At 40.3% G+C, this 26,855-nt stretch overlaps 1 protein-coding gene across 15 annotated transcripts in view; it reads right to left on the reverse strand.

Annotated features, from left to right (window-relative positions):
* Nucleotides 1-26,855, reverse strand: part of PRRC2C (proline rich coiled-coil 2C) — a 78,913-nt gene that overhangs the window by 10,656 nt on the left and 41,402 nt on the right. For 5 of the 15 annotated variants that reach the window (XM_057427393.1, XM_057427389.1, XM_057427401.1 and 2 more), the window contains exons 16-30: nucleotides 24,232-26,595; nucleotides 22,778-22,986; nucleotides 22,013-22,167; nucleotides 21,208-21,547; nucleotides 20,648-20,733; nucleotides 19,511-19,699; nucleotides 16,525-16,776; nucleotides 11,732-11,821; nucleotides 9,920-10,021; nucleotides 5,599-5,815; nucleotides 4,804-5,007; nucleotides 4,000-4,121; nucleotides 3,275-3,411; nucleotides 1,141-1,375; nucleotides 341-463 (exon numbers count right to left, since the gene is read on the reverse strand). In XM_057427393.1, coding sequence (XP_057283376.1) covers nucleotides 341-463; nucleotides 1,141-1,375; nucleotides 3,275-3,411; nucleotides 4,000-4,121; nucleotides 4,804-5,007; nucleotides 5,599-5,815; nucleotides 9,920-10,021; nucleotides 11,732-11,821; nucleotides 16,525-16,776; nucleotides 19,511-19,699; nucleotides 20,648-20,733; nucleotides 21,208-21,547; nucleotides 22,013-22,167; nucleotides 22,778-22,986; nucleotides 24,232-26,595 — 4,825 coding nt within the window. The remainder of the gene's footprint in view (nucleotides 1-340; nucleotides 464-1,140; nucleotides 1,376-3,274; nucleotides 3,412-3,999; nucleotides 4,122-4,803; nucleotides 5,008-5,598; nucleotides 5,816-9,919; nucleotides 10,022-11,731; nucleotides 11,822-16,524; nucleotides 16,777-19,510; nucleotides 19,700-20,647; nucleotides 20,734-21,207; nucleotides 21,548-22,012; nucleotides 22,168-22,777; nucleotides 22,987-24,231; nucleotides 26,596-26,855) is intronic. The other 10 variants (XM_057427392.1, XM_057427395.1, XM_057427397.1 and 7 more) reach the window with 8 other exon arrangements.

A 26,855-nucleotide genomic window follows, 5' to 3' on the forward strand; every position in this document is an offset into this window, starting at 1 on the left:
CATATGGAGTTTGTCTGTCTCTCTCTAGATGCCATCACTGATACCTGTCCTCATAAAGGCAGTATATGCCTCAGTTAATTAGCAATATCACTATACCAACTGAATTTTTGCCTGGCACTGGAAAATGAACTATTTAAGAGAAAGATGACAAATGATCAACGAGAACTTGCAGGCCATCCAACTTCTCAGCAATTCAGTTTTTTAGTGCTGCTGTAATAGTTCTCCTTAGCTACCAATTTTGGAAGAATTAAAGATTGTCTCAGCCCCACATCCACCCCCATGCCACAAAATCCACCATCAACAACATGCTTTTAAGAAGAATACAATTTAGGAAATTTACCATGCCACAGTTTACCTGCTGGAGAGCACTGGGAGACTGTGCAGTGTTGTAGAAATTGCTCTGGCCAGGCTGTTGAACTTGCCCAGAGTACAGATTTGAAGCTTGAGTGAGTGTAGCTCTGGCCTAGGAAGAGTGAGACACACCATAAATTAAGAACACTCAGGAGAGCAGTTCTGAGACAGTATGACACATCATTCTGTTATTTCAGCCAGTACAGCTGAAACCACAGCATAGGAAGCTGACAACCTGAAGGTTTCAGCTGTCATTTGCAAATGGCATAACTGCCTTTTAATCATCTGCTATAACAGAAATTAAACCCGAAGCTCCTGTTAGTAACTGAAATAGACTGGATATAAGGAAGAAATTCTTTCCTGTTAGGGTGGTGAGGCACTGGAATGGGTTGCCCAGGGAGGTTGTGAATGCTCCATCCCTGGCAGTGTTCAAGGCCAGGCTGGACGAACCCTTGGGTGGCATGGTTTAGTGTGACATGTCCCTGCTCATGTCAGGGGGGATGGACCTAGATGATCTTAAGGTCCTTTCCAGCCCTAACTATTCTATGATTCTATGAAATGCAAGGAGGCCTGTAGTTTGCAGAATAATCCTCCATTCAGAGATTATGCTAATATACCATTATGAAATTAAATGAACATTCTCTTCCAACAATCTTAGGTTTCCTGCCACCTTGATGATCATGTAATTACCAGAGTTGGGCTTATCCCAAGATGAGCAATAACTGATTTATTATTGCAGTATCTGTATCGAACTACTGCAGAAGTTTTGCATTTTGGAGCATTTCCTACCTGGAGAATATGCGTATCAATCAGCTGAGAGCCTCCCAGTCCTGAAGCTTGACTAAGTTGATGTTCATATAAGATAGGAATAGGTTGTGTATTAGAAGTCTGTTGAAATGCCAGGCTTGACTGTGCCTTAGCAAGTTCCTGGTGTTGTACTGCCGGGAAGTTGTGTAAGGCTGTACCAGACAGAACTACTGGCGATGGCTGAGACAAACCACTTTGCATAAAAGCTTGCTGGGATCTGTAGGGAATTGAAGTATTACACATAAAAACACAAACAGAGTTCAACAACGAGCCACTAAAAATTAAAAACATAGGTTATATCCTTTAAATGGAATTAAACCACTTAGCTCTATTGAACAGATCTTCACCTGAGACAGGTAGGGTTTTTTCTATGTACTTTGCACACAACAAAATAATGGGTGCTACTAAAGCCACAGCAAATGATGGCTAGGCTTTTATTTAAATCTTAAAGTACACTTGGCTATTTAGATATGCAAAAATTATTTTAGTGTGCACAATTTAACAGAACATACAGAAACTACCAGTTCTGAGTTCCTCTGCTGTAAGGTAGGACTGTGGGGAAGTACCACATGTGAATAGTTCCACTTAGTCATAAACTGCTTTGTTCACATATCTTGGTAGACCAGCTTTTAATATTTACAGGTTAAATCACTGAATGATGACAATTGTAGCTTCCAAACGAATGTTTTGACTTAAAAATAGTAGCACAGACAGCACAGCCTTTACTTTTAACCAGATATTCAATTCCCTTATCACCATCATGGGGAAGCTGTAGTTTGTTTAACCCCTCCCTCCACTCCCATACACGGTACAGCAAAGCACCATAAACAGGTTTGGTTTAGTCCACCAGAAGATCTATCCAAACATTTCTTTTAAGAGCCTACTGAGCAGCCACCTTCAGACTGAAGAATTAAGTTTTTTAATAAGTGGCCCTTTCAAAACTTTTCACTTTATCACTTACTCTATATGCATCAGCATAACACGGGTCCTGTTAATCTAGTAGCATAGTGGCTATGTATTTGCCCAATGGAACACCCAGGTTAGCTTTGCTCCGTACCTTTCCTTAATTGCAGAACAGCTACACTCTGAGCACTGCAGAAACTTTCCCAGAAGCTATGCAGGGGCCTCTTGTCAATGTAGCCAAAGAGATTCCCAAAAGCTTTTTTTTTTTTAAATCCAGTAACCTATGTATCTCAAAGCCTATCCTCCTCTGCACCTTTAATGATGTAGGGAAGTATTCATACTCATAAATAGCACAACCCAAAACTCCATTAAATACTGGGTTTGTGTGTGACCAGATCAGCCAGAAGTGTTTATATAATCTGGACCACATGCCAGACTGATTGTATTTCTTTAACTAGTCAACTGTTTGCAACAACTTCTGTCAGCTGTGGCAGGACAAGCAATATTTGGTCCAAAGTCAGCCAAGCACAGAGTCAGGATACACATGTAGTCAATTAAAACTTCTGTGGCTTCAGCCTTCTGCATTGCAACAAGCAGGTTTTTCGACAGCACATGCAAAACCCTGTAATTATATTTTCAAAGAAACTTTCTCAAAGTAAAACTAACAACATTTGTCAGAATTACACCACTGTGAATCAGAAATGACAGGAACTGCAAGGAAGCTTTTGGAAAGGCCATTTCAATACTTGTCTTCCTATTATCTTCTGCAGCAAACAGAAAACATTTATTCTAAAACATACCCTGCACATCTGAAATTAAGTTTCTACCACCTATGGGGTTCAAACTAGGATTTCAAAGTGTTTCAAGGCTACAACATTTGTTTGATTAGAAAATAATTTTTGAATTAAAGGGACAAATTCTCCCCTCCCTTTTTTTTTCTTCTCTTTGTATGATTGACTGATGCTTTCAACTTCTTAGTTTGGTTTCCTAAAGATACAAAATATCATGTGTAATTCTTGAACCAATGATTTCATAACTACATCTACACATGCAAACTAGCCAGACAATCCACATACAGAGTTCTCAGGCAAACAGACAAGGTATTTTGCGGAAAATGAGAAGATGAGGCAGCTATTGAACACAGGTCTGCAGAGAAGCGAGTTCTATAAATTCTGCCTCTCAAACCCCAAATAAATTCATTTATGCTACCTACCTATACGGTTGTAAGGATGAGTTGAACAACTCTTGGGCTTGTGATACAGCTGGTGCTGCTCCTAAACTCAGCTGAGCTTGATGCTGTCCTTGTAGGGGTGCATAGATGGGGATGGGGATCTGCTGAACTGAAGCAGGCTGCGTAAAAAAGAAACCATTCGATATCCCAAGGACCAAAGTAATGCAGAAAAGCTACAGTTAAATGTGTGCTAGGAGATTTGTGTTAACATTATACAAAGTAAACAGAAAACTTCAAATCCCAAAGCTGCAAGCAGAGCTGGTGTTGCTCCCATTCAGAAAATTACTTTCTAGTTAGATTTTACACTTTTCCTTGCAAATAACCAGCAGAAACTGAATCAATCATTTAGATTTGTGTACCAAACAACTGCACAAGGCTGCATGCAATTCTGTACTACAGAAGTTGAATAAGCCTGCACTAACATGGCCAAATAAACACCTCCACTGAATATGTACTTTTAGATAAAATGTATTTGTGAGTGAAAGCTTGTTCTCTCAACTTTCAGGAAAAATGCTTTCATTCTCAGGAACAGAAGAGATCAAACAACTGTCTGCATGCATCAAAATGAAATAGCAACGGTAAGCATGACCTCATTTTTGCAGCCTTTAGTCCCAACTCTCCCCTGCCCCAATTAGCTCATTAGTAGAGCTTTAAATGCAATTTGGAAAAGGATGGGGGAAAAAAAGAAATAAGAAATCTCCAAATACCTGAGAAAGCCCTGGTTGAAAGCCTTGCTGTTGAGCCAGAGAAGGTGGTGCCAAACGTGCATGTTGAGTATTGAATAGATGACTTGTATCCATATAAAATGCTGGGATTTGAGCTGCAGTACCTCAGGAAAAGCAATAGAGTTAGTACCTGATTCCAAACATCTCCCTGCTACAAAGGTTTTCATCAAGAATTAGTGATGCAGCCACTGTTGGCACTTCCCAGTGTGACAGGTACCAGACAGACTTGGAGAAGAAGCACAATTGAAGAGCTAGGCACCTAACCAGCTTTGGTATCTTTTCAGATTCACCCCCAAGGATCTATTGGTCTTGCATATGGATCTCCAGCCCCATTCAGTTCCTGGGGGATGAGCACTAGCTCCTGGCCAAAACTGGCATTCGGGTGAAGGAATGGAAAGAACATGCTATACTGTCATGTAATTTAGATTAACTATATGTAGAGTTTTCTTTAAAGAAAAAGACATTCTAAATTATTGCAGCACTTTAAGAAGTCAAGACTAAATCATTCTTGGTCTTAAAAACAGTGATTTACAATTCTGGGACAGAAAAATGATACATTAAAAGATTCAAAATTACTTTCCTCAACAAACTAACAACACAGCATTATCTTTATATTTACCAATAGAACTTGCATATTTAGCATAAGACACAATTAGTATTTGCTTACAGAATGCTCTCCATCATTTTGTTTTTACTGCAGATAAAACCAGAACTGAAGTCAACTTTCAAGCTTCAAAACTCGAAAAAACCCCAGACTCGTGGCTTCTTGGCCACAAACACTATTACCTGCTGCGGACTGAGACACATAGACCTGGGAACTTTGCTGTTGCTGGGCAATGAGGGATGGCATGCAGCTCAGCTGGGAAAAGTGACTGGCAGAAGCTAGGCTGCTTGTCTGCAACTGCTGTGGTTTCACTTTACATATATTAGGAGGGTCTGAGGTGCTTGCAGTCTTTGTACTCAGTGAAGAGGTTGTATACGTTCCAGCTCCTAGGAGAAACAATAAATCAACAATAAATTTTGATAAGTCACAAACCAGCTAAAAATATTTCAAAGCCTCACCTTTCTGCAGTCATCAGACTTTTGTTTGCTGTGAAGAACCGAGGTGGAAATCAGAGCTGCTTGCGAACAGCAGCTGGACATTTGCTCTGCCTATTACATAGGGGTTTTGGTATGAACTGTCAAAACTTTGACTTCAAAAGCAAAAATGAAAGTAAGACTGCTATTAGCTGGATATCAGAACTACCATCTGCTTGAAAAACCAACTTGCTTGCCTTTGTTCAGCTGAACAAAATAAAACAAATAAGGCAGCCAACAGTGTAAGTTTACCTCCTGTTTCAAGTCCATGTAAGTAGCATAGGTGGAGAGATACCTTAGTATTCTACACAACTGACTGAAACAGGTGAATTATTACCTTGTTCAAAATGTATCTGGGAAGCTGCTGTTCAGATCCAACAATTCATACTAGTGTAAAACTTCTGTTAGCTTTGCATAGAACGTAATTCCAAAGGGAATCTAATCTCTTGAAAAACATAACCAAGAAACAGTACAACAGGATACTATAACCTTGACTTCTGGTACCTGAAAGTGAAGTTGTTGGTGTGACTGAGGCCACAGGTATAGGAGGCATTGATGCACTAGAGAAAGAGCTGTAAGTACCACTGCTTGGCCCTGTGTTGCTGCTGCTGTTGCTGCTACTGCCACTGCCACCAGCAATGGGAGATGCTGCTGAGGTCACTGGCGAACTCTTATCCCCCATGTTTGGGGAATTCTCCCACGCTTTGCGTGCAGACTCCATCTGTTTAAAAGAAAATAAATTTTCTCATTTATTAGGAAGTTTCAACTAGTCAAGCAGTCGTCATCTTTTTAACAGTCCTTCTTAGTTCAAAAGGCAATTCAGGCTTCATGCGAGCCTCTTTTTAAAAAGTCACTACGATCGTGCAACTCTGTTCATGCAAAAAGCATACAGCCTTAAGCTGGAGCTTCTTATCTGCCCCAACTGCACATGTGCACAGTTCACTGTCTTAACATTCAACGCTCAAAAGAGAATTCACTCACACTAATTTGGCTTGGTTTTGTTTGACATGAAGAGCAAAAGACACAGTCAGCAAAAGAAAGGTAAGAAACCTCTACATATTTCCATTAAATCCTTATTTACAAGTTATTTGGGCCATTTAAATGAAACGGCCCCTTGCTTTCTTGGTAAATCATCCACTTTGCGTGACCACCAAAAATATCTAACACTTATTTCAGTAAACATGAGTAGTCGAGTTTAGATTCTCAAAGCATCTGCTTGTTCAAAAAGCAATCACAAGCTGACACAGCTTGTGCACAGTGCTTTACATGAATGCTAAGAATGCTTCATGCTCCTTATTTCTGCAATAATTCTAAGTCTTCTGCGACAATGAAGATGAAGCTTCATTTTAAGTATTTTATACACAATTATCTTCCACCAGAAGTGGAAAGAACTACTGGTTTACTGCAGCCAATAACCTAATTATTGCTACATTAGACAAGCAATGCCAAATCTGAACTGAGACAATGCTGAATGACTACTGAAAAGGAAATATTAACGTTCAGACCACACTCACTAATTTAAAGGCTCAAACACAGTCCACGGACTTCTCTACAACCTTCAGCTGCATCCAGCCGAAGAAAAGGTTTTGCTAGCAGAGGTGGATGCCATAGGCTAAAATCGCTCATCTGGCGACTATAAGCTTCTCAAGGCCAGGTTCTGTCTTTAACAGTATATGTAAAGGGACAAATACATACTCACCAAGTCTGACCTTGGATCAACAGAGCCCCCTAACGGGGATTTGCAGTCTCTCAAAGTCATACTTTTAACCTACCCTGTTTTGCGTAAGTTAGGCACACGGACAGACCAAACATGACTTAGGATATTTGTGTAGATGCTTCAGAAGTGATAAAAAAAGTAAAGCTATCTCAAAAGAAGTGGATAACAGGTGATCAGTACTTTTCCATGCAGAAAGTGGAGTTCTGTATTCCTCAAGAGAATAAAGAGCAAGGAGGAAGACTTTGTTACACAAAGTCATTCTCAGTTTCCCCTCCACAATATTTTCCTCCAAACTGGTTCAAATTCTTGCAGACAGGGCAAATTTCAGAACTGATTATTAATCTGCTGAATTTTGCTGAAGGTGGAGTACAGGCAAGACTACAAGCTCCTTTCTGAACATCACAGGCTCTGGCAAGACAGGGTGAAGTGTTGTACTGCACTAGTATTAAGAGGAAGTGAAGAAATAGCTGTGAATGTCTGCACAGAGAAAAAGTGTAGCAGCTTATATTATGTTCAGTGAATTTCATGATGTTTGGGAGAAATTATTCATAGTAAAAGTTAACCTACCCACTGACTTTTGTCTTCCATTTTCAAATTTTTATTAAAGAGCATATAAGATGGTTCTGAGTTTTCTAGCAGCTTTGCTTTCAGAGAACTCCTTACAATCTCTAACTTCTTATGCCAGAAAAAAAGATGTAAAAGAGACTGGTACTCTAAGAGTGCCTATGTAGCACCATCTACAGACCAGATATGGAGTAAGAGGCTTTAAATTAAGTGAGGCTGAGGACAGCGGTATGTATAGTTTCACTGTTTGCTTAGTTATGGGAGAACAAGAGCACTAGTTGGAGATCACAGTTGCTTGAGGCTTCTCTTCACTGTTGACCCAATGGGGCCATCACATTGCAATGATAGTCCAGTATGTATTACCCCAAAACTTAGCTGGAGACAAATACCAATGTGCACATCCTTAAGCACAACAAGGTTTAAGTGACCAGAAAAAGAAAGTCAAAACATGTCGGATTCTAGACCAGATTTGTATACAGGAATTTATGTAGAACCTCAGAATGTCAAAGAGAGCCCAGCTGCTCAGTTTAAGATTGCTTTGAATTTAAGTTTGCTCAGCTCCTTACCTACCAATAGCCCCATCAACTAAGTCCTTAAGAGGATGTCTGCCTTGGTAAAGGTGTGTTTAGCAAAGCTACTCCGAGGAAGCAAGAGATCTCAACAAGCCTTCCCAATGAGACTGCCTCATACCTACACACTGTCAGAATGATGTCAAGCAGTGGGAGCAACTGTGGCTCAGTTCCCCTACTGAGTCTCCTCACAAAGAGCTTTCCATTGATAGGAGACTGAGGAAAAAGGAGGGGCAAGAATTATTCCTTTATGGAGGCAGAGCCTGGAGATTTGGTTCTTTTAAAAGAATGATGGAAAACCTTTCCTCTCTGCTGCACTGGAAGTATTTTTTAAAAGAAGCAATCATTATATTGAAGAGGAAAACACAAAGAGCAGCTCTGCTCTGTCTGGACCACAAGATAGTCTTAGTGTACGCTTCAAAACAAGCTTTTTGCCTTCAGTGTCTGCAAAAAGGAGGTAGAGCTCCAATGGCTGGAATAGAGAAATCAGAGATAATGCTGCTTCCAAATGCCTTTCCATTCACATTCTGGTCAGTGTTCTTCAAGGCAGCCTCAAAATATGGATCTTTGACATACTTTGTTAGCACGCATCCAAAACCTGTCATTGACCGAGAAGGCGATCAAATCACTAACACCAGAACGGCAGAAAAAGAAACTGTAGGATGAATGACACAAACACCACGGTTTGCTTTCTAACTGAGCAGTGTCACATTCTTTGCAGGATCATGCTATAGTAACATTCCTACCTGTATTACATGTGAATCAGATATCCAGCTGCTAGTTAGAAAGTGCTATTTTCAAAAAATGCTTTCAGGCGCCAGAAAGTCAGATTATGGTAATTTCTTAAAAAAGAATGCAACAGAAAACCAAATTTTTGTTAAACTACTTGTCCCTCTCCAGCCATCTCCCATTTTTGCTGGTCTACTGTTTTAAAGTCACTTTTTTTTTTTCAGGAAATAAAGTGTTAAAAAAAGAAAAGCAAAGATTCAACAAGAGATCATTAATAACTATCATCTGTAGAGAACACTAGCAAGCAGCTGTCAAATCATGACAGTGAGACACAAGTCTCACTGGGACTGACAACCAAGCTTCTCCTCCAATCCCTAGTTTCATTTCCTCTTTTCAAAAATTAGAGAAACTAAGTTCAGACATCACTCTTCCTTAATACCAGAAGCAGCAACAGTATTTCTACTGGTTCAGTCACCTGTGGTCACAATCACGGACAGATCTAGGACACCAAAACAAAAAAAAAACAAAACCAAAAGGACCAAAACCTTCTAGAGATACAGTAGCAAAAGCTAGAGTCCAACTCTATGTTAGTGAGTTATACAATGCACACAGTCCAAAATCCAACAAAATAGGAAAATCATTCAAAATATTCTACATACCTGCTCTATGCTGGAGAGCAAAAAACAACGTAACACAGCACAAGAAAACACATTCTGACTAGCTGATCAAGCTGCCCTTCACAGACATCAACATACCACCTACATCTCATTATTCAGAACTTTGGCCATTCAACTCAATACCACATTAAGCCTGCTCCAAAATCTTACAGATAATAGAAATCAAGTTTGGCTTACCCAGCAACTCCTTACAGCCTTCAATACTAAACCAGGCAACTTACTTTCAGCTAAACTCTCAAAAACCCTCAGTCAGATTCTGATGGTTTGTCATGAACACTATTGTACAATGCTAAAATACTATGATTTTTTTTTTTCAGGGCATTTGGAGCCAAGATTGGTTGAGATGCCAAGTGTTAATGCAAAACGGGGTTAGAGATTTATAATTTAAATGCATCCTTTGATAGTCTTGTGTTCCAGCCATCCATTTATATGCAAAAGCAGTTCAGCAGAGGAAATAAAAGGAAGGCTCTTGAGAGAAAAAAAAAAAAAAAAAAGTTCACCAGCAAGTTCTCCATTAACTTTTTCCCCTGCATGCAAGAAAACGACCCTTAGAGGGATGTGGTACATACCTTGAGGGTGAGGTCGACGGTAGCGGGAGAAACTGGAGTTAGGCTGGAGCTCTGTTGTAGAGTCTCCCTCCTAGGGAGGGGAAGGGTGTGGGGCAGGGGCACCTGAAAGGCAGGCAACACACATCACATTCTAACTATGTCTACTACAAAAGCCCCAGAAAAGCAAAGCTCAAGCTTTATTAAGTGAGCTACAATTTCTTCAAGGCTTGAGCATTTTGCAGGGAGATTTTGATAAAATAAGGTAAAAATCTGGTAGGTGGGGAAAGGCCATTCAGCAGGTTCTGAGATGCTTGTCATCTCTCTTTAAAAGGCTGAATGAAGACTAAGGTTCTAAAATGTCCATGTCTTCTGCATAAACAAATACCAATTTTCTGCTTTGGGATTTAAAGTATATTTTCAGTTTACTGATATGAAAAATTCTTCAAGACAGGTTTGTCCCCTTTTGTACAAATACAGTACATGGGGTGCCATGACCTTGAGTTCCAAGATTCAGTTTCTGAAAAGAGGAAGCTATAAACCTCCAAAGTCACAGGACCATGAAACAAACCAAAATGGATTTGCCATCCAATAACTGAATTCAGTTTTCTTCTCTTTCGAAAGATGAAAGATGTGAAACTTAAGGAAATAAACCTGACATAATGCTATTGCTCTCATTGCCTAAGAAAAACTTACTGATTTCCTAGAAGTTTTAAATGAAGTGGATAAAAAATACTCCAGTGGCCAGTCTGTTACTTCTAACCATTTCGTTCTCCATTCAGAGCATACCTAATGGACTTCTGCTGGATGAGATAAGGCTCATCCAAAAGACATAGAAATTGAAGCTTTGAAGCAGGTAATAGCACAGATCCTATGTGCCAGAAGCCCTTATATTCTGTGCTGGAAATCAAACTCCAACACCCCACAGGGGAGCCCACACTAACACAAAGAATTCAGTCTTCCACACTAACCACCAAAGACAGAAACCACACCACCAGAAAACCCAGCAGAAAAGTTCAACCAGTATTGCTTCCAAATGGCTTTAAAGGATGCTGCAGTAAGCTGAAAAGCATCTTCATAAAAACCTGAGATCCTACTGTATGATTCTTTCTTTCCTCAATCAACAACTGACTCAACTCTGAGCTGTAATTCTATTTCTGCTACTCAAACCAACAAAAATCACAAGATCCAAGCTCCCTGACATCCCAGCACACTCAAGACAAACTTGATTTCACTGCAAGTCACAACCCAGTTGGTCCTCTCAATCATTACACTATGCTCACAGCCAGGATCACTGCTTTTATGAGGACTTTGAACATCTCATCTCCATAGCAACAGATCAACTGAAAGCCTACTGAAGCTGCTCCCTTTACATGCAGCTGCTGTGATTTCTGGCTACAGATCAGAACTGCCCTGTTTGTAAAAGCCTTTCTTCAAACTCACCTACAGGGCTTTGCTACTGGTTCTAGATTCAAGTCCCAAGTGCTGTTGAGAGCACACTTCCTCATTTAGGCCTACCTTTTAGCTTTTTTTTCTTTTTTTTTCAGAAAAAAAGAAACATCTCCACTTTCTGTGCACTTTCCCTAGAAATATCTCCACTTTCTGTGCTCTTTAGCCCATTTTGGCTGATCAGAAGGCAAGAAAATACCTGAGGAATTCCAGAAGAGATACTAATCAAAACCAAATCTGCTTCAGAGTAAGATTACTGAGCAATGCAACTCTAGTTAACATGAAAGAAACCCTAGTGACTTGTTTCTGAAGGCACTATTTTGTGCTTTAAAGTGTGAAAGTATTTTCTTGTCTTCAAAGTCAAGATGATCACTGCAATAGACTTACGTTCGTCACCAAAGTCTCCTCCATTTTTGTACTGCTAGTAGCCATTGTGTTAGGATGAGAAGAAGGTGTAGTGTAGTCTGTTACAGACTCCTGTGAAGAAAAATAATTCCATTAAAATATCTCCCTTACCTAAATTAGAGTTCAATTTCTTGGACAGATGTCAGTCTTTCTACAGGAGGAGTTCACCAGGCAACAGAAGATTAGAATTTCATATCTTTTCTTTTCTTAGAAGGCATATCCAGCAATTTTTATTGCTGAACTGCTACTGAGGTCAGAAGAATTCTTGGGAGATTACAGTTTGCCTCATGACCTCATAATGTACATCTGGAGACAAGCCAAAATACAATCTGTAAAGCAAGAATATACAGAGCGAAGTACTACCTGGACACTAGGCACTGAACTGTTGTAGTGTAACTGATTAGCTATTTGTAGGCATTTCTAGCCTATTTAAAAAGTAAAATTTATTAGCTGAAAGCTTTCTGCAGCTTAAAATAGAGAAATTTCTTGGGTAAACCAATGACAAGTAAGGCCTTCCAGATTAAAAAGAACACACAGGAATGGCTGCAATTTGCAAAACAATTTTTCTTCCTTTAAGTCTTCTCTCTGAAAGTCACAAGTCAGTTTCTCTGGATGGTGAAGTCTACTGATTTCTGCACTAGGCAGCAATTCCAAGAAGAAAAGAACTGAAGTTTCCCATCTACCCAGAGGCTTTCCTTGAAGTTTATTTGTCACAGTGTAAGTTGACGTTAATATGCTCAATGAACAAGCTCCAGTTTCATGGACCTAGCTGTAGCCAGTGGCCATTTCAGTTGCGAGTATAAACTGCGTGTCATTGATAACACTGTCAGCTATCTAGAGAATGACCTACAATGAACAAAAAGGCACTGGTACTTCTGTAAAGTCATCTCAAACACTGGGTTTTATTTCTTATCACTGGATATCTACTGAGCATATTCTGGACAGGCAAACAGGTGTTACCAGAACCTGATCCAGAAACTTTGTTAGACAAACAGTGTGACCCTGAACTAGCCAAGATCCACTCTCTAGAAGCACTGCAATCTCCAAAGTTTTCCATGTCTGAAGTCCAGAAAACGCTCCATCATTTTTACAGAATCAAACACCAAGAAGTAACTGAAGAACAAATTAGCAGCAGAACTGCTGATGAGTGCCTGGACTTTCCAACACATGATTCTGAAGGCACAAACCACAAAATGCTTGTTTAATTGCACCCAAGCAGTATGGTGGAAAACCACTAAAAAAGAACACACTCAATTTATTGCTCAAGTCTAAGCCAATGTCTCCTAAAAGAGCAATTAAAGCACTAAGATTCTAACAAAGAATCTTCCTTTAAAGGATGAGCTCACTTTGGTAGAAGAATAGGACAAGCTAAAACATTATTCAAATTCCTTCAAGGTCTGGATGCAATTTTTACAAGGTCTCAGCACCAAGATTACTTACAAAAGAAATCAGATCAAAGTACTGCTAACTTTCTCACTTTGCAAATGTACCGCATAAAACTGCTTTTTCAGTAGACTTAAAACCGAACCACCATATCAACTCTGACACCTTTAGAAGTATATGTACAATGCTGAACCATTCTGTAAGGACTGCTCACATGCTGAACATGCAGGTAAGACAGCGGTTTAGCCACCAGAACTGTAGTTTAAGCACAATCCTTCATTTGCCTATGCCTAGGAATCTCTGTTAGATATTGTTTATCACCATAAGCTTCTGTAATTCAATTAAAGTGATTCTCCTCTACAACTGTTTTACTGAAGAAACCAACTGATTATTATAAACCAGTAACAGTAATAATAGCTAGAACAAAAAACCTGCACATGCTTTTTTGGAGTTATCTGCAAGTTACTTATACCTGAAGAAAAAGCACAGGCAAGCTTTTAGTAACTACCTACTCTGCCCCAGAAAAAGAGATCACAAAGCCTGAAGTGACTATGAACAAAAGGACAAGGCAGACCTCAGAGCTGACCTTGCTATAAAGGATCAGTGTTTTATATGGGATTAATTAGCTATTGATTTGTTCCTGATTTACATAAATCACCCAAGACACTCTAAGTTTATTCTCAAGTACAGCCTTTGTGCTTTTAGAAGCATCTCTGTAAGACTGTTACAAACTCCCTGTGAAAAATTTCACTGCCATGTCTGTAACCAGGTATTATTCACTGTTCCTGTGATTTGAAAGATTCAGAACCTTAGGCATGGTAGGGTGGGAAAAGGCACAGGTAAGGTGTTTTACCCAGTTCAAAGACTTTACATGTCAGATTGCCATTACTGCAAAACATACTGCAAAACCCAAGAGACAGCTGCAATTGCTTTGGAGCATCATGCTTACATTCTAAACTTAACCATCTCCCCTGTATGAGCTGATTTCTATTTATACAGTTGCTAAGGTAAAGCAGTTTTGTATGATTAAATGCACATGATTTTAAGATGCTTGTTCTGGGATGGATACAGTTCTCTTACAAAACTTCTGTTTCTGAAGGAGGACAGTTGGCTTGACTTCTACAGACATTTAAATCACCAAACACACTAAAGAAAGTGTGCCTTCCTGAAAGCTGAGCAGCAGTCTCTGAAAAGAGCATTGAAGAGTGTCAAAAGAGAAATCATTTAGGTTTGCTACAACTTCCAACACTTGACATTGGAACATCAGGTTAAAGATGTCATCACTTCTTCCCTCATTAATGAATGCTACAGAGTACAAAGACAAGAGAAAGCAGTTGTAACACAAATGATTACAGGAACTCCAAGGCCAGAACAGTATTTGCACCCATTTTAGAAGACATTTTAAAAAGTAGCAAGACTGGTTTATTCCTGCAGTATGTAGATGAAGCTTATCTTATCCAATCTCCAGGTTGCTGGTTCAACTTCCACAGAATACAAAATATGACTGATGACCCAACTCTTTCATAGAAAAAAAACTTGCTGATGCCCCTGGAACTACTCATGACAAACTAATTCAAAAGCAAATCTGAAATGGTTGAGGCAGGAATATTTAGGCCTATTATTAAGTGATTCTATTAGCAACCACTTAATGAAGAAATTACTCGGAATTTTCATGCCCAGCACAAACTGGAAGATTTCCTTTCATTCTGGTCTTCCCTCTGGAAGACAGAAGCGTGGCACTTTGATACTGTGGCAGTTCTAAGGCCAGAAAGGCACAAAATCCAGACTTCCCTTTTGAAGATCTCATACATCAAAAACACAACTGCAGTGTGGAAATTACGCTGATTTCAGCAGAGCTACTGTATATCCAGTTAGCCTGGAGTAATCAACAAAGATATGTTTCCTATTCTGTACGTGACTTAGAAGAAGCATCTCCTCTGATCTTGAGCTCTGGTAACAGGAGCTTGAAAGACAGTGAGAAAGAACATGACACCTACAAAGAGCCCTGTTACCAAATATTTGAGCAAGCTGGTGTTGACAGCTCTACATTTCTGATCCTGCATCTAAGAGGGGCACTTTATCTGTTTCTGGTACCAATATAAACCCTTCACATCTACTTACAAGATGGAAACTATGGTGGAAGATGAGAAATCCCAGCACTGATTTTTTTTTACATATTTGCCATTCAACTCAAAAATCAAGTTTGCACCTACCACGTTGGACACAAGCATCTGCCTTAACACCTGCTCTGTAACACTTCACTGAGATAGCATCGTCTGCTTGCATGACACCTTGGCAAAAGAAAATCCAAAACTGTCTTTCCTCCCCCCGCAATGACAAAGATAAATTGTAAGTGATGTGCATTTCAGACTCCTTTAACAATAAATGCAACTTCTGCAGAGGATCAGTTTTCCTAAATGGCATCAGGAAATTTCTGCTTAAGACTAGGAGAAGGAAGATTGAGACAGCATGCAGCAAACTCGAGCCTAAACTCACAAAACTGCTTTAAACGCACAAAAAACACATTTTTCTTTCGCCAAAGCAGGTGTAACTATTAACCAGTAGCTGGTCAAACTGCAGTTTCTTTACATTTGAGAGATGACAGCTACTAGTTCTTCTCAACACAATGGTGCTGCAGTGAAGGCAGACCCTGCACTGGTCTTCACGCAAAAAGGAGAGCACCTCTGTGGATGTTTTTATGCCAGTGCTATCAATGCACCACAGCTAAAAACTGAGCTGTAGAACAATGAATCCTGACAGCAAGTCACCATCTCACTGTTGAGCAGTCAGAGAAGGCAGGGTAGTTCCATGCAGACAACCGAGTCCTCAAATCCTGAAAGAGTTCTGCAAGTGGTACCTTCACAATATCCAAGACAACAGGAGCTGACATACAGACCTTTTAGGTAACCAAGCAAGCCTTATCCAACACTTTAACTTTAGAGATTTCTTTTTTTCACAGAACAGCACTTAATTCACAGCTTCAATTCACCCATGCACTCAGCCAATGATTGCACACACTACTCCAGTTCTGCGCTAAAATCAAGCACTCATCCTGCATATATCACATACATGTGAATTTACAGAATCTGCCTATACCAGGCTCCAGCACTACTCTCTGCAGCACGGCTCAGGACAGAGATTCCACATTCATAAGGCAGCAAAAAAAAGTTTTAAAACCTTCCAAGCTGATCTTTATACAGGGGCATGAAAACAGCATGTCTCTGTACCACTTCTGGCAAACTGTTTAATTCAAGCAGTACCACTATGTTTCACATCTGCTATTCAGTGGGCTCTGCTGTCCAGGAACCACCAGCACACAACCAGATGTAAACTACATCACTGTAGCAACACTTTATATATAGTGCTCAGTAATGTGGCTGTATTTTTCTTACCTTTGTGTTTGTTCCAAACTCTGGAGCAGACACAGATATCATCGTTCCTATTTCCGTGCTTAGTTCACTTGCTGCTTTGGTTTCCTTTGTAGTGACAGGCTCTGGACTTCTGACAGAGGTGGGAGATGGCTTCTCCTGTCCCTCAGGCTCTCCCTGTTGGGCATCCTTCACCTTCCTGTTCTTTAAAGAACGCTCTTTCCCAATAGGACCAGGTTTATATTCTTTGTTTTCTACTGGACTCAAGTCTGGAAGCTAAGTTAGTGTTAACTTGTCAGTTATTTCTCCCCCTCTGTGTCCTATTCCACAAGAATATTTTAACATGCTTAAAATAATTTTGACAAAACTTTTCTGAAGAATAAGCATTTTCTAACAGATAAATAATTTGAGGCTAAGTTAGCAATATGCATGAAATGCATTCATTTTTAACATTAAGAATCTAAACTCTTGTTTACAAACAATACATGTTTCATGTGAAGTGACAGACTTCGACTAAAGATCTAGTTAAAACCTATAGCAGAAAGCCAGCTTGACTCTCCTTAAAAGAGAAGCACAACAAAGTATAAAAGCCACAAGACTTCATATACATACAGGTTATTTAAATTTTCAGAGAATCACGATTTTGCAGGGCCCCAGGAAACCAGAACAGAAGACTCTAACTTCACTTAAAGATATCTTGATGTAAGGATGTTGGCAGCATTTTTTCCTAGGAACTGAGCTCTAAGGGGATAGCCAGGAAAAATAAAACACCTACACGCAAGTGTTGCCTGATATTGCAGAGACACCATGGCTGGAATAACTGCTGCAATTCAGTAGTTCCTTTTTGTACAGCTGAATTAAAGCAGAATGAAAGACCTCAGGGAACCTGAATGCTCTGCCACATCCTTTCTGGCTGAGACTAGTCAGCACTATTCACTACAGAGCAGCTCAAAAATTCCTTAAAGGCAGTCCTTAAAATCTCATTCCTTTGACGGTGGAAAAAGCAAAGCTACTGGTATTGTCTCTAGAAATACAATGAGCTGCTTCAGGAGTTAGATGAAGACTCTTTACAATACAGTGTCTTTGGGCTTTGGGGAGGTTGGATTTTCCCTGGAGGTATTTGGTACTCTCAGGAGGTCAGCAGAGACTAGCTTTCTGAGGGAAAGAAGAAACCAACAATAAAAGCAGATGCCTGAGCTCTGTGATGCAGCCATCAGGAATATTAGACCCACCTCAACCCAAGTATTTTTTGCTCTAACAATTTATAGAGGCAGAAATCTCTCCAGACACTAAGGTCATACTTGGAAAGGTAAATAGTTTTGTTTCACGTATGGTCCTCTTACATTGCCTGTATTAGTTCAACACTCCTGCAGTCTCAAACATAAATTTGTATTTAGGCTTCATAGTGAACAATATCACAATGAGGGTGCTGGGTGTGTAGGAACTGTTTGTTGGGCTTTTTTTCTCGTCAGCAAGACAGTTAAAGGATTACAGCCCTCTCATTCAGAAGAGTACACACAAATATTAAACCCCAATGAATTTACCATTTAGTCACACATTTGTCTTTCAACAAGATCTACACGAGTCTTTAATAGCTATAATGAAGAAGAAAAGAGGAACTCAGTGTAAACTCTATATATATTTAAATTCAGGGCTCAGCATCTTTAAGTGATTTCATAGGGGCAGTTTTAAGCATGTTGCTAGTATACCTGAGGTATGGGGTTTTAATGTACTGGGTTACTACAGTTCACCAGCAGTATTAAATACTGCCTATTTCCCTGCAGTATCAGTTTTATATTTTGCAATAAAAACCATGCACTGCAACATACCCACCGAGTGCCTGATGCAGTAGAAGTTAAATTCATTCTGTACGTGACTGCACTTTCAGATTACAGTTTTTTTTTTTTAGGGGAAAAAAGCCCAAACCAATCCAAACACAACCAACAAAAGAAACACCCGGTCTTCCAGAAAACTAAAGAAAGGGCTTTAATTACATCAGGACTGCTGCCAAATCTCAGACATTGAGAAGGATTGAAATAGCTAGTTCTTTAAGTCACCAGCCAAGTTCATCTGCTGTAACCATCTCTTTCTGGGAGTAAGAAGCTGGTGCTGTGTACTAGCAATGCATAGATAAATATGCACTGGAGGTGGAAATAACAGGAAAATACATTTCATTAACCTGAAAGATCACCAAGTGTAATCTAAATGACAGGAGGTGAAAGCATTACTCCTTATGAGTGCAACGGAAATACAAGATGACGATAACGATCAAATGGAGTGCCTAAATCTCTGAAGGGCAAGTGACTTTTTTTTTAGGTTGAGATAAATTTGATTAACTATTTAGTCTTCCTAGATTAGCTGCAAAAAAATTAATTAATTATCCAGACATTGGCATTAGAATTTGAGACTTCAAATTAGTTGCCCCCACATTCTTCCCTTTCCTCAAAACACTACTTTCCTGTAACTTGATGTTTTACTCATCTTGGTAACCTGGCTACAAAACTAAGCAGGGCCCCGTGCGTCATTTGGAGGAGGATGAGGCTGGCATGGTGGCAGGAAGAAACAGAGAAAACTGTGTAGATGTAGCCAGGGCAGAAAACTGCTTCAAAACTGCTCTCAAAGCCCGAATGTAGTAAACTCAAGAAAACACCAAAAATCCCAAACTACAAAACAAAACTGTAACACTCCACCACATCCAGTCTCCCAACAAAGCTACTGCACATCTGTACTCCCATCCCTGCTCTAGCCATGTCCTTTTCTCCAAACACAGAATCAATGGACAAACTCTGCTAGGCGAGGATATTGTTTACTTACACCTGCTTCTTGAACTGAATTCCCCGTCTTCTTTCCAAGAACCAACTTGTTGATTGTTTTAGGAAATATAAAAGGGAAATGCAATTTTTATCAGTTTAGTCCTAACTGAAGGAGTACTCTATTCCATTATTTGTAACCTCTTTTCGCCTGAACTTCTTGAAGTTTAAAAGTTTGTACCAAAGATTGGACCTTTTACCTTTTGTGCTTTGATGGGTCCAGCCCGAGGCTGTTTCTGTCTTTGCTCTTTTGGCTCTGGTAGCTTATCAGTGGACTTCTCAGAAAGTACAGGGACAACTTCATTGTCACTGCCACTGGAAGCTGGGGCTCCAAACTGAATAGTTTCTATACCAAGATCAACTCCACCTTCTTGCCCAGGCTTTGTTCCCTAGTTAAAAAGTAAACATTAAACATATTTTAAAAGTTTTCTAGATCAGTACAATGCCAGTGGTTCAGAAAAGAGCACCAAATATGCCCAGTCAAAAACCACTAAAAGGGTACTTTTATCTTCTGCCAGCAAAAGTATTATTTGTAATTGCAACACATCTGCATGAGTAAACAATCTATGAATGTATAATTCCTCCTCCTCAAGTTCCTACTGTTCATACAAGCTCAAATGTAAGAAAAAAGAAACAATGAAGAAATACGTAAACAAGATCAAGCTAATGAACTGATAGAGAAGGGGGAGAGGGACAAATGCCATATTAAAATGTCCAGATTCAGGCTCACAACATTCTCCTGAAAAATCAAGAATTAATGTTCAAGAGGAACAATAAGAAATTGAAGGTTTCCAGATCTCCTTATGCAGTTAAAATGGTCTCCCCTAAGAGTTATGTCACATTCTTACTGTCTAAAACAAAGTCAAGACCTAAAAAGCCCAACAAAACCACAGGACTTCAAATGTAAATTTAGGGCTATGCAAATTCCATAGGATAAGTAGGGCTAACACAGAAAGAAAGCATCTACTGCTTCTTGTACCACTGACTTAAGAAGGGATACAAAAGCATTTAGTTCCTGTTTCCATCTACATTACTGAACTGCACACAAGTGTTCACATGCAAACTAAGCAGTATTTTTACTTAAAAAATGCACTGAATAACACCTATCAACAGAACGTGTGAATGGCTAAGTTTTCATTACAGAGAAATGTTTTTCTATGCTGCAGTCACAAAAGCACTAGCCTGTATCCTGCATTTCTGTACTATCTTCCAGCTTCACGGAATTCTACACTTATTAGTTAAGTGCATGTCTGAATAAAGGGATAATCTGTACCCACTTCTAATGAGACGTAACTGTGGTAAACTTCATATACAGCTACTCTTCTCTTCATTCTTACCTCTGGAGATGTAGCTGAACCAAAAGATGTCAAAGGCTTGTTCCAAGCACTGACGGAAGGTGGCTGAGGTGGGCTAATGGGTCCCACTGACAATTAAGAAAAGAGAGGATTAACCCCGCCCTCAATGTTGCTAAATGCTTTTGACTAAAGTTATCAATTGACTGAGAATTAAATTATAGATGTGTTTATTAATAAGCTTTGGTGAAGAAACTGTTAACCTATTTAGCAGTTAACAATATGCTACCTATTTAGCTATTTCCAAGTGGGGCAGTCATCATGTTTAGAAATATGACCAAGCCTAATAAAACAGATTTCCGAAAGTAGTGACAGCTGCTCATTCATAGTGAACAAAGAAAATAATGTAAACCACTGAGTAATATTGTACCGCAAAAATCTCCTTTCAGAGGTATTCATAGGTTACAACACTGCACTTGGGAATGCTGCCATGTATTCCCTGCACACAATACAGGTAGAAATGAGACATCAACAGAGAGAGCTGGCAATCAGCAATCTCTAACTACAGTGCTTGCCCTATCCCAAATCTGAAAGACACCACTTACATTTTTTGGAGAGGTCATTTAGAACTGCTGAGGGAGGCACCTTGTTTTCCCATAATTCAGCTCCCAGACCATTGTGAGCCTGAGTGTTTTGAAGAACTTTGCCTGACACTGTGTACTCTGTGCTGGCTGTTCCTCCTGCAGCCTGGTTTGGTGGCTGAACAGAAGCTGGTGGCTGACCCGGAGTCTGCGTTGTACACGGAGGCTGTGCCTGAGCTTGTGCCTGAGCTTGTGCCTGCTGTGCAGCTGCGGCTGCTGCCTGTTGCTGCTTTTTGGCAAATCTGGGTGGGAGCTTGGAATTCTGACCTCGGCCTTTTTCACTTGATCCTTTCTTGGTCCACACCTGTAAGCAGAAGCCAATTTTATTCTTACAGCTGATAACTCTGTACAGACAACCAACTGTACATTGTGTCATAGCAAAAAGCAAACTAATTAACCCTGGCTTAAAGAACTTTATTTTTTTAGGGGTATTTAATCACAGGAGCAATGATTTCTCTTCCATTTTCCTCTTGGAACCAACCAATATACAAGCAATAGTACAAATCTTTATCACAGTATGAAAAATAGTGTTTTCAGTTTGCCAGTTTCACCTGCCTGGCAGTGCCCAATCAGGAAGCACAGAACACAAAGATGACTAAGTAAAACTTAATATTATTTACTAATTCTGAACAACTTCATATTAATACAGGTATCCGATTATATTTTATAAGTTGAAAATACAATTTCTTTGGAAGGAAGATACTGCACACTTCACAACATTCCCAGTACCGCAAGGTGCTCTTCCCCACTATAAATGCTGGTCTTATACCTGCACTGTTTGTTCTTCCTTCTTTCTACGCTCTTCATCTTGCAGGCGTTTTTGTTGCTTCTTAGACACCACTTCTGTGAAACCATCATCATTCAAGTTAGATTGGGAGTCTTCAACTACTGTCACTTCAGGGTGATCATCAATGATCACAACACCTACAGAAATATAAGTAAAGGTATAGATGCTGCTGTTTTAACGGCTTCAGATGCAGCGCACCAAGCCAAAATCTGCTTTAGAGTGGAAGCTATTTCCCCGCAGATATTGGTCCTGATTAGAGGTAAGCTTCTGCTTGCCAGAATGCTTTGATGTTGAGCTTGAAGACGAGGAGTTGATCCTTAAGAACTGAAAACTGGAGGTTCCTACACAAGACTCTCCATGAAGTAAGAACTAAAACATAATAATGAACAGCCTTCCTCACATATTAGCTATAAGGGATATCAGTGATATCCACTGCCTTTGTTTATGAAGGTTAAGCAAATTAAGAATGTGGTGGAAAACGGTACGAATGATAGAGTTAAGATCAGGTGATAGAACAAAATTGTTCTTATCTTTATTGTTCATAAAAATACACAATGAGATTTGCCACTTCAGAGGCACACACATTAATTAGATAATGACAAAGGTACCAATACTCAAGTACATAATTATTTTGGTATTTAAAAAAAAAAAAAAAATCACTTTCCTGTAAGTTTTCAAACATCTAGTTCTGTATGCAGCAAATCTAGCAGGATTACAAATTCTTGTTAGGATATTACCAATACATACTTGCGTAATTATTAAGATCAAATTGAGACAAGGCATCCACTTTTTCCTTAGGCTTCTTTGGACCAGCCTTAGGTTCTTCTCTCTTTTTGCTAGTTGCATCCTTGGTGCTCTTTTGGCCTGCAGCAGTAACACCTCCATCCTCTTGATGCAAAGAGTTGCTGTTGGTGGGATCGACACTAGGCACAGTTGCTGTCTGCTCTTCAAAGGGCCTACATTAGAAAAAATGTGACAAAATGATCAGCCACAGAGAACACTCAGGAAGAAGCTAATAATCTAATGCAGATCCTACTGTAGGGCTTTGCCTACTGTGCAATTTCTTAGTAGGCTCCAAGCTTTCTACTTTCAGCTCTTCAGTGGGAAGCAGCTTAACAGCAAAAGCTGTTCTGGGGATGTATCAAAGCCCTGCTGCCAAAAGGAATCACAGGAAAAAAACCCAAAACATGATCTGAAGGTCACCTCTGGCTTGGTCTATGCAATTAGAGGTACCAAAGCTCAACAAGGATGCAGTTCAGTATACTTCAACTGCAGTAAATCCATGAAAAAAAAAAAATACAAAAAAACCCTGACCCAAACCAAACCAAAAAACAACAAAACTAAATCAAACCCCAAGCTAACTAGAAGCATACAGTATGCAATGTGAGCAAATATAAACAAGGCACAATATACTTACTCCACAGGCTCACTTCCCAAAAGCTATGTGAATCCACAAGTCAGATTTTCAGCATTCTGTCTTTGTTGTGGAACCCGTAATACCCACTTTTTGCTTTAACATCTCCATTAGGTGACTAGCCAAAGGAACTCTTAATAGATTTAATTTGGAGATAAAAGCACTGATCACAAGTTTTTAAGCTCAGGCAAAACCTGAATTTAAGACTACAGCAACCTACACACACAGGATTCTTTGAGTACAGTGTAGACATTCAATGGAAAAAGTTCTTGTCCTGCTTCCCACTTACCAGACTACCATGCAGTGTGGCATGAAAACAGTGGGCAAATAGTAGCATTAGATAATTACCAGGTGTCAGTCAAATTTAGCACATAGTAAAACCAAGTTCAGTCTCAATGGCAAGCATTTCTCAATATGTCTGTTTATGTTGAGTGATCTTAAAGGCAATGCAGCAGTTTATGTATCAACTGCCAAACCACACATTACTATTCTAGCTTGCATCCAAATCTTGAAAAACATAGCTCAACTTAAGCAGCACTTCAATGCAGATTTTTAATTAGGCATTTTTAAACACTGTGCATACAAGAATACTCTGCTCTTAGCTCCATGTTCCAAGTGTCTGCATACAAAAATAACCAAAAAAAGCCCAAGAGTACACAGCCACAGATGCATGTGTTTCTTACTCTTTTCTGTCGTTCTACTAATCTAAGATTACACTTATGATTTTGGGTCACAAGCGGACAACAGAAGACCCTGACCATGTATGCTAACAGAAGTTTGTGCTCACCCTCTCTTCCCACTTCTGGGTGGAGGACCACTCCGCCTTTCACTCCTAGGCCCTGAGAAGTTCCTCCCTGGTTTAGCTGGCCCATTGTTGCCACGTCGGTTTTGACGGTCTATTCCAGGCCGCTGACTAGAGAAACTTCTCTTGGCTATTTCCCTTTTTGGAGCTCCAGCATTTTCTCCTGCCTTTGCAGCCACCTGTGCTGCTGCATCTGCTGTTTTCTTCTCGTCCCTCTCCCGCCTCTCATTGAAGTCACTGCTTTCTGAGGCTGTTTCCCATTCTTCATTTGCCTGGTCTGAAGAATTCTGGTTGGACAAGTCTGGTGTCTTACTTTCCGACACATCCAGAGCAGTGGTGGTGGGTTCATTAACTGTATTACTAACTGTTGCACCTGCTGATGTGCTGGTTACTGTCTCATTTACCTTTGATGCAGCCTCTCTTTCTTTTAGGCGCCTAAAGCGTGGCGGCTTATCTTGCCTTGGAGGCCGAGCAGGTCTTTGTCTTCGTGGTCTTTCTCTATTTGGATCAAACTTTCTCTCAAATTTTGGAGGTCTTTTATCAACTGGTATAGGACCATAATGTTCATTTCTTCTTGGAGGCTCCCCATCTTCTGGTTTAATGATCTCTGTCTGCCTAGGGTTCCACTGACTGTCTCTGTAGGCTGGTCTCCTTATTGTGGATGGACGTGGAGGACGCCCACCAGGATCCCTACCACCACGTCTATACATTCCCCCTCTGCCTCGTCTAGAAGGCTCTCCTTTAGGAAGAAATCCTGGTTTGGGTTTGTTATCATCATCTCTAATGTATGTTTTTTCTAGAGATCTGTTGTCTACTCTGATACTGTTTTCAGGTTTGAACGACAGAACCTTTGGAGGCTTCTTACCATCATTTCTGTCTTCTCTTTTTGGGTGCTTGCCTTTGATTAGACTGTCTTTGTCTGAAAGCAGTGTATCACTTGCACTTTCATGAACTTCGCTGTCAGAATCCGTCTCTGAACCATGCTGTCGCCGCCGTTTCGGAATTACTTCAAAGTCAGAACTCTCACTGCGAGTTTCACTCTCTTCTCTTTGCCTAACAGGCCCTGAAGGCACATGGTCTGATCTAGGCTTAGGATCTCTGTAGTGTGGGTACTCTCTATTATGGCCTCTACTGCCCCGACCACGTCCTCCATAAGAACCCCTGTAGCTACGACCTCTAGAATAATACTCCCCACGACCTCTGCCTCTGTATCCCTGATCTGGGAACCAGTCTCTATCCCTAGCCTCTTTCCAGTATGTCCTAGGTGGCAAGCCAGGCTCTCTTTTTACTGGTCTGGTTTCTAAGCGTGGTTTTTCTAAACCCTCTTTGCTAACCACCTTCTCAGTCTGCTTTTCTTCCTTCACCGCAGCAGCTGGCTGCTGAACATGTGGCTGCTGCTGTGCTGCTGGCTGAGCTGGTGGCTGCTGCTGTACTGCAGGGGGAAGCTGTGGAGCAGCAGGCTGGGCGGCTGGTAGCTGCTGCGGGACTGGAGGTGTGGGTGTCTGAACCAGTGCTTTAGCTGCAGTCTCAGCTTGACCCCTCTCTTGGCTTGTCAGGGTCACAGCAGTATCCTGGGTTGTCTTCTTAGCCAGAGGAGTGCCACTGGAGACAGATATCTCTGGCTCAGTCTGAAGCAGTGGCACTTGAGATGCTTCCTTTCTGTCACCTTTTTCAGGCTTGCTAGATTTCTCATTAGCTGTCTTTTCTCCCTCTTTCTCCTTCCTCTGCTCACGCTCCTCTCTCTGTTCACGCTCTTCCTTCATATCCCTAAGCACAGGTTTTTTAATAGGACCTGATCTTCTTACTGGTCTATCACCACCTTCATCTCTCCTGCCATAACCCGGCCTAGGACCCCATCTTGTTTCAGACTTAGGTTTGAAAGTTTTTTCAGGTTTTAGTCCTTCTAGCGTTCTACTATTGATCAGAATTTCTTTTTTTGGCTTAATCTCAAGTCTCTCAATTGTCTCCTTTGTCTCAAGAGGCCTGTTATTTAATTTAGGTATATTTGTTGCTGTTTCATTCCTCTGGTCTTCTGACTTTAGAGAGTGACTTGAACCATGGGAAATGCTTCTCTTTAGTGACGAGTGACTTTCCCCTACAGGCACCAGTTCTTCTGGAGAGCTACGTGTAACTTTCTCCTTTACTCCTTCAAAATTAACTGCTGTGTTAGGTGTGTCAGTTTGGAGAGGTTGTACATCTTCCAAAGGCCTGCTTGGGAACTTTTGTACCTCCATCTCTCCTGATTCTCTGAAAAAATCTGTCTTTGGATGCGAGTCCAACTGGTTGTGTTCTACAGGATAAGCAGTGGCAGGGACAGCAACTCGTTCTTGCTCCAAGTGTGCCTCAGACCTAAGCAGCAAACAATTAAGAACATTAGGGTGAAGGAAAAAATTCTACTCACGTTTACTGAAATAAATCTTCTGTTTCAATGAAGGATTAATGTCAGCCCTAGAAAATAACAGGTATTAATTTTCATAGTGGCTGCCAGTTGTAGGGGTCAATTCTGTACTGATTAAGAGTTCAGTGCCACATGCACAATCAGCTATGCAAGTCTCTTAAGTGTTAACAGCCATATGTGCAATTTTAAATGGAGGCCCAAAGTTGGCAGG

This window comes from Pezoporus wallicus, unplaced genomic scaffold (genome assembly GCF_028554395.1).
Source record: "Pezoporus wallicus isolate ANWC-B61680 ecotype Strahan unplaced genomic scaffold, APGP_CSIRO_Pwel_v1 scaffold_7107, whole genome shotgun sequence".
NCBI classification, from domain to species: domain Eukaryota; kingdom Metazoa; phylum Chordata; class Aves; order Psittaciformes; family Psittacidae; genus Pezoporus; species Pezoporus wallicus.